Genomic DNA, 6,663 nt, shown 5'->3' on the forward strand with positions numbered 1-6,663 from the left:
ATCCAGGTGCCCCAATAATAAAATCTTTTTTTAAAAATGAAAGGAGGAGTCCTGACTCCAGAAACAATCTTTTTTTAGTTAAACAATAAAAAACATCTCAGGTTCACAGTTCCCAGGGCCCTGCACTGCGGTCTAAGGAAGAAGTACATCCCCATTGCACAGATTGACAAACTGAGGCTCAGAAAGGCAAAGTCATTTGTTGAAAGTTTCCCAGCAACCCGGCAGCAGCGAACCCAGGCCGGTTGGGTCCCTTCCGTCCTTGAGTGGGTTGCAGTGGGGGGCGGACGTCAAGGCCCCTCTTCTGGGTGGGGTGGGGGCTGGGAAGCCCCACTATTTGCCCATGGGCTTGGAGGCAGCAGCAGGGAGACTCCAGTCACTCATTTCCCCGTAGTCGGTAAGGTCCTGAGCAGCCACCTGGATGCAGTACCTGGCTTGGGGTCTCACAACCCTAAGGGTGAAGGATGTGGCTTCAATAGGCCCTACCTGAGAGCAGAAAAGAGGGGCCAGGTCAGTGGGAACGAGGAGACTGGAGCTCTGTACCCCTGCTCCATCCTAACAAGCTGCCCGCACGGCCCCCTCCACATCGTCGGTCCTTCCTGGTCCTCGCCCCCCCGCCCCGAGCCACCCATTTCAGGACACCTCTGTGGACCACAGAGACCCCCATCCCCAACACCCACCTCCTGCTCCTCCAGGCCCCGGCCACATCCTCTGTGATCGGCCTCCCTCTCCCCCGCCCCGCTGCAGTAAACTTGTTTTTAAGTCTTTGGCATACTCCGTTCTGCTTCTGCCGCATCTTGGTGACCAGGGAGACACTGCCCCTTCCAGGGCCCGCTGATTCTTATAGACCGCCTGCCGGCCAGGAGCATGGCTCTCCTGTACCCGCCGGCCCATCAGACTCAAGCCCCCTTCCTCTAGCCCCCACACAATCCAGCAGACCCCCTACCCTGCCTACTTGTGATCTCTCTCTGTCAAATAAATAGATGGCATCTTTAAAAGTAAGTAAGTAAATAAATAAATAAAATTTTTTTAAAAAATCACCCCCATTCTCACCATTTAAAAAATTGCAAAAAAAAAAAAAATAGGGGATCCCGGCTGGCTCAGCTGGTAGAATGTGCGACTTTTTGTTGTTGTTTATTTGAGAGAGAGCGGGCATGTGCAGAAGAGGAAGGCGGGGAGGGGCAGAGGGAGAGGGAGAGAAAATCTTGAGCTGACTCTGCTGAGCACGGAGCCTGATGCGGGGCTCGATCTCACCACCCTGAGATCACAACCTGAGCCAAAACCAAGAGTCAGATGCTTCCCCGACAGTGACCGCCAGATGCCGGGAGCACATGACTCTTGATCTTGGGGTTGTGAGTGTGAGGCCCATGTTGCATGTCGGGATTACTTAAAAATAAAATCTTTAAAAGATACCATCAAATAAACAAAACTTTATATGTATAAAAATAAAAATAAATTGCAAAGATATTTAAAAGCAAACGAAGGCACACTTGATCAAACGTAAAAGCCAGCTCCTTGGCTGCCTGCCACATTGTCCTTGCTCAGCAAGGACCAATTTTAGTCCGCAGGACATTTCTATCGGCCCAGAAAGTCCCGTGGGACAGACTGCAGAAGCCTACGCCCTCCAAGCCCGCAGCTCTGGGGTCTGCATCTGCACAGCTCACCGGAGGTGCTCAGCACTACCCTTGCCGTATGTATCTTTTCCCTTGTAAAAATGTAAACAATGGGGCGCCTGGGTGGCTCAGTGGGTTTAGCCGCTGCCTTTGGCTCGGGTCATGATCTCAGGGTCCTGGGATCGAGTCCCGCATGGGGCTCTCTGCTCAGCAGGGAGCCTGCTTCCCTCTCTCTCTCTCTTCCTGCCTCTCCATCTACTTGTGATTTCTCTCTGTCAAATAAATAAATAAAATCTTTTAAAAAAATAAAAATAAAAATGTAAACAATGTATTTGTTTTCAGTCAAGGTGAAATTGACATGACATAAAACTGACCAATGAAAAAGGAGAATCTGGGGCATTGAGTATATTCGTCATGTTGTGCAATCATCACCTCCTTCTAGTTCCAGAACATTCCATCACCCCAAAAGGAAGTCACGCAACCATCTGCTGTCTCTCTCCACCTCCTCCCCAACCCCTGGCAGCCAGAACCCCCTTCCAGTCCCGGGATGTGCCTGTTCTGGATGTTTCCCATAAATGGAATCAATGAACACATGCTGTGTGGCATTCTGTGTCTGGTTCCCTCCCTGAGCACCGCGGGCTCAGGTCCGTCCCTGGGCATCGCCTGTCGCCGCCTCGCCCCTGGTCCCGCCGAGTGACGAGCCCGCACGTGGGTGGATACATGTGTTTTTCTACTCTTCTGTTGACAGACATTTGGGGAGTTTCTGCCTTTCGGCTGCTGTGAATGGAGCCGCTGTGAACACGGGTGTACAAGCATTTGTTCAAGCTCCCATCTGCTGTCCTTTTGGGTGGACAGCCGGGAGTCCCAGCTCTGGGCTGCCTGTGAGTTGGCCACGGCTGCATTTGAGGCCCCAGTGCACCTCTGCACGCACTGTCCTCACTGCCCAGGACGCCCTCCCCCCGCCTCCCCTCGCCCTCCTCACCTGGCGGAAGCGGGGCGATCTGTGATGCTTATATCGGATTCTGTACTTGAGTGCGAAGATCTCCGGGAAGGGCCAGGACCGGGGGGGTTCCCACTGCACCCACAGCCGCTGCCCAGGGAGGGGGCTCAGGCGGACGCCTTCTGGAGGGTCCGGTTTAACTGATGGACAAGGAGGATGTAAGGTCAGGGCTGGTAGGCTCGCTCCTTCATCCAATCAACTAACGTGTATTTATTGTCCACTGAGTGTCCAGCAGCGTCCTGGACGCTGGGGACACGGCAGTGACCCACACAAACCCCACCCCGTCCTCTTGGCGCTCAGTGCAAAAGACAAGAATCAAGCAGCAAATCCATAGGTCATCAAGCACCGGGAAGAAAGATCAACAGAGCAAGCAGAGTGGCTTCAGGGTTTTGAGATGTAATTCGCATACTGCAAAACTCACCTTGTCAAAACGTACAGTGCAGCGGTTGTGGGACATTCAGAGTTGTGTAACATCGCCTCTATTTAACTCTAGAACATTCCATCACCCCAGAAAGAAGCCCCACCCCATCAGCCATCACCCCCATCCCTGTCCCCAGCCCCCATGAGCCCCCTTCCCATCCACGGAGGAGCCTGTTCTGGATGTATCACACCCGTGGACTCCCACCCAGTGTGTCCTTCCGTGTCTGGTTCCCTCCCTGAGCATCGTGGGCTCGGGGTCCGCCCCCGGGGGCAGCACGTGGGGGCGCCTCGCTCCTGTTCATGACCAAATGTTCCATAATATGGACAGAGCCTGTTTCGGGTACCCATTCACCTGCTGATGGACCCTTGTTTTGTTTCTGCTTTTGGTCTGTTATGGATTATATTGCCATGAACATTAGCAAACAAGTTTCTGAGTACACATAATTTCACTTCTCTGGGGTATACAGCTAGAATTGGAATTGCTGGCTTATATGATTACGTACGTTTAAGTCTCTGAGGGACTACTAGACTTTCTTAGTATGATGCATATATCAGCAACATATGAGGGTCCGCAGTCTGTAATAAGGTGCTCGGGGGAGGGCTCACTGAGATGACCTCTGAGTAGACGTGAAGGACGTGAGGGAGTGAACTGTGTGGAGGTCTGGAAGAGTGTTCCAGGCGGAGGGCACAGCCTGTGCAAAGGTCCTGGGGCAGGACCTGCCTGATGTGTTGGAGGAACAAAGGAAGCATATGTGGCTGGAGCAGGTGAGGGAGGAAGACAGAGCGAGAAGGGGAGGGTACGGAGGGGACAAGGCAAATCGTGCAAAGTTTTGGGGGCCTTGGGGAGGACTTGGGCTTTTGCCCCAAGTAGGTGGGAGCTATGAAGGGCTGAGGAGGGAGGAGAGTGGGACACGATTCGGGTGCTCGTGGGTGCCCTCTGGTGGTCACTGTTGGGAGGGCGGATATTCGGGGCAAGGACAGGACTGGAGAGGGTTGAGCCGCTCTGAGTGAAGACGGAGGCTGGGCATGGTGGGAGGCTCAGTGGGGAGAAGTGGGCACCTTCTTGGAGAAACGCAAAGGTGGAGCCAAACGACCCAGGATGGATGCACAGGGGTGAGTGGTGAGAGCTGGGAGGGGCAGGAGCAAGAGGGCCCCCCCCGCCCCCGCCCTGGCTGCTGCTGCACTCACTGATACGCTCTGGAACGAAGGGCACAAAGCTGCTGCTGGGCCAGGGCTGAACCGTCGTGACGTTGAGTATATAAGGCACCATGGAGAACATCTGGACGTCCGGGATGATGCAGCTGGTGGCCTCAGGGGTCAGCTGGAGGCAGGGCCTGCTCTCCCCGTGGGCAGCCACGCCAAGCCTGGACACACAGAGGCAGCATGAGGGCCTCAGCGTTTCCCGTGGGCTGCCCTGTGTCTTGGACCCATGTGCACGGCACTCGAGGACCACAGGCTGGGATCCTGCTGTTGGCTGTATGACCCCAAGGGAGCCTTCACCCCAACATCAGGGGCCCTGTGCAGACCCAGGGTCAGGGGAATGTCCCACACGGAGATGCTAGGGTCCAGATACTACAGGTTTCTGGAATGTCAACCTTCCAGCCTTAGAATTCCAACATTCCGAGGTCCACAGACTCACAGATTCTGAAATAATAAGATACTGACTGTCGTGAGTTCGGAGACCCCAAGATCTCAGACTCTAGAGACAAGCTCCATGCTGCACATACAGCCTTCCGGAACATTCCACGTGCTCTGACTGCTGGGTGGGAGGCAGTAGTCCCTGGCCACAAGTGGCTGTCTGCCGTTCAAAGTGTGGCTGGTGCAACCAAGTGCGGCTTTCGATTTATTTTATCAACACTCAAGATCAAGTTCCAGGCGGTCAGAAAACGTGGCAGAGTTGGACTGGACCACCCAGGTGGGCGACTCTTATTTCCCACCCACAGATTTCACAAAATCTAATCAGAGACCAAGAATTCCCAGTGAATACTTAGCGCGTGAGTTGAAAAGTGCTTTGTGTGTGAAAGGCACGTGGAGTTTCAGACTTAGTTTGGAGAGAATGTAAAATACTCATTTAACATGTTGATTACGTGTTGACATGATCCTGCTTTAATCCCACTGCATAATATTACTTTTTATTATGAATTGAAACATGTAAACTGCCCGTAAGCGTGTTAAGCTACATTCGATCTTATTAAACAAATATTTGGAATGCTGAGAAGCAAAACGTTAAAAGTAACGTCACTTCTCTTTCCTTTTCAAACGCGGCTTCTGGAAGGGTTTGAACTCTGCATGTGACCCGCAGGCTGTATTTTAGGAAGTGTATCTCTGTGGGCCCGTGCTGCTCCCGCATCCTGAAGGGTGCTCACTAGGCCTTCCGCTGTCCTGGCCCCAGCGTCAGACCTCCCGGGCGCTCTGACCTGTACGTGGCAATGAAGGACGCGGGCGTGGCAGAGTGCAGAGCGGGCGGCAGGGTCCAGGAGCAATCCACGGCGACTGGGTACCTAGAGGCCCAGCACCTCACCCTGGGCTGGGGGGGCGCTGCTGGGGCCGAGAAGAGGGAGGGAGCCTCGTGAGCTTCCAACCAGCCCCAGGATTGTCCCAGCCCTAGGCAGACCGGCCCCAGCCTCCCTGACAGCCGGAGGCACTGGGCACACAGTAGGCGCCTAATAAAAGTTTGTGTAACCAGTGAATATGTAAATGGAAGGCAGCTGCCTCATCTCTGGCCTCCACTACAACCTGCGAAGGCAGGGGGTATTAGCCTATTTTCCAGATGGGGAAGCTGAGGTTTAAGGAGCCACATGGGGGTGGGGGGTGACGTGGGTGTTGGGGAGCCCCGGTGGGAGGGAGCCATCTCCATGCAGCCTCTCTTCCTAGCAGCTTTGTTCAGAAGCGCATGGAATGAATGCGTGGGATTAAAATGTCTCAGTCTCTCCCTCCCTCCACGCTTTGGCTGCCACTTCCTAATGTCACTTTGCAGCAGGACTGGTCCTCTGTGTCTCGGTTTCCCCATCTGTGCAATGGGACGGTAACCCTCTCCCACCCGTGGGTTATTCAACAGGTGTGTGAGCTCCCACCCCAGCCCAGAACATTCCATGGTAGGCAGTGCGACTCCAGTCCCCAGGTAGCGTCCGTCGGCGCCAGACCCCCGGCCCCGGAGCGCCCCACGTACCTTCTCTCCCACTGCAGGGTAAGCCGCCCAACCAGAGGGCGAACGCCACAAGTCCTGAGACCATGAGTCCACGGGCTGTGCTGTCAGGAGCTGGGGCAGGGAGCTCCTCGGGGAGCCAGGGGACACAGGTCCCAGCCGAGGGGGAAGCACAGCCCCCGCCCGGTCAAAGCCTCCACTTCCCCTTGCGCGGGCTGACTCCCTGGCCGGTTTGTGGAGCCGGCGGAGAGCTGAGCGGGGCCGGCCAAGGAGCCCTGGTCCCTTCACCTGTCGTGGCTGGGCGCGGGGTTCTGGAGACCCTGGGGACAGGGCTGGGAGAGAAGACCTCGAAAGAGAGAAGTGGCGTCCCCGTGGCCTTTCCCACAACAGTCTGACTGTAAGTCCTTCCTTCCGGCTGCAGCGAGGACAAGGACGGGGAAACCCCGGGAGGGGGAAGAGGACAGGGTGAAGGATGAGAAAGGCCAGTG

The 6,663-nt window shown here is 55.1% G+C and overlaps 1 protein-coding gene across 2 annotated transcripts; it reads right to left on the bottom strand.

Annotated features, from left to right (window-relative positions):
• Positions 1-6,652, bottom strand: EBI3 (Epstein-Barr virus induced 3). 2 transcript variants are annotated; one of them, XM_044254541.1, is made up of 5 exons: positions 6,200-6,652; positions 5,448-5,568; positions 4,219-4,394; positions 2,593-2,750; positions 1-483 (listed from the first exon to the last, which is right to left on the bottom strand). In XM_044254541.1, the coding sequence occupies exons 1-5, from the start codon at positions 6,261-6,263 to the stop codon at positions 331-333; spliced, it is 672 nt and encodes a 223-aa protein (XP_044110476.1). In that variant the 5' UTR covers positions 6,264-6,652; the 3' UTR covers positions 1-330. The 2 variants fall into 2 exon arrangements, with proteins under 2 accessions (XP_044110476.1, XP_044110475.1); XM_044254540.1 differs by having other exon boundaries at positions 5,448-5,571.
• Between the last annotated feature and the right edge of the window lie 11 nt (positions 6,653-6,663).

The sequence above is a fragment of the Neovison vison genome, chromosome 6, assembly GCF_020171115.1.
Source record: "Neovison vison isolate M4711 chromosome 6, ASM_NN_V1, whole genome shotgun sequence".
Classification (NCBI taxonomy): domain Eukaryota; kingdom Metazoa; phylum Chordata; class Mammalia; order Carnivora; family Mustelidae; genus Neogale; species Neogale vison.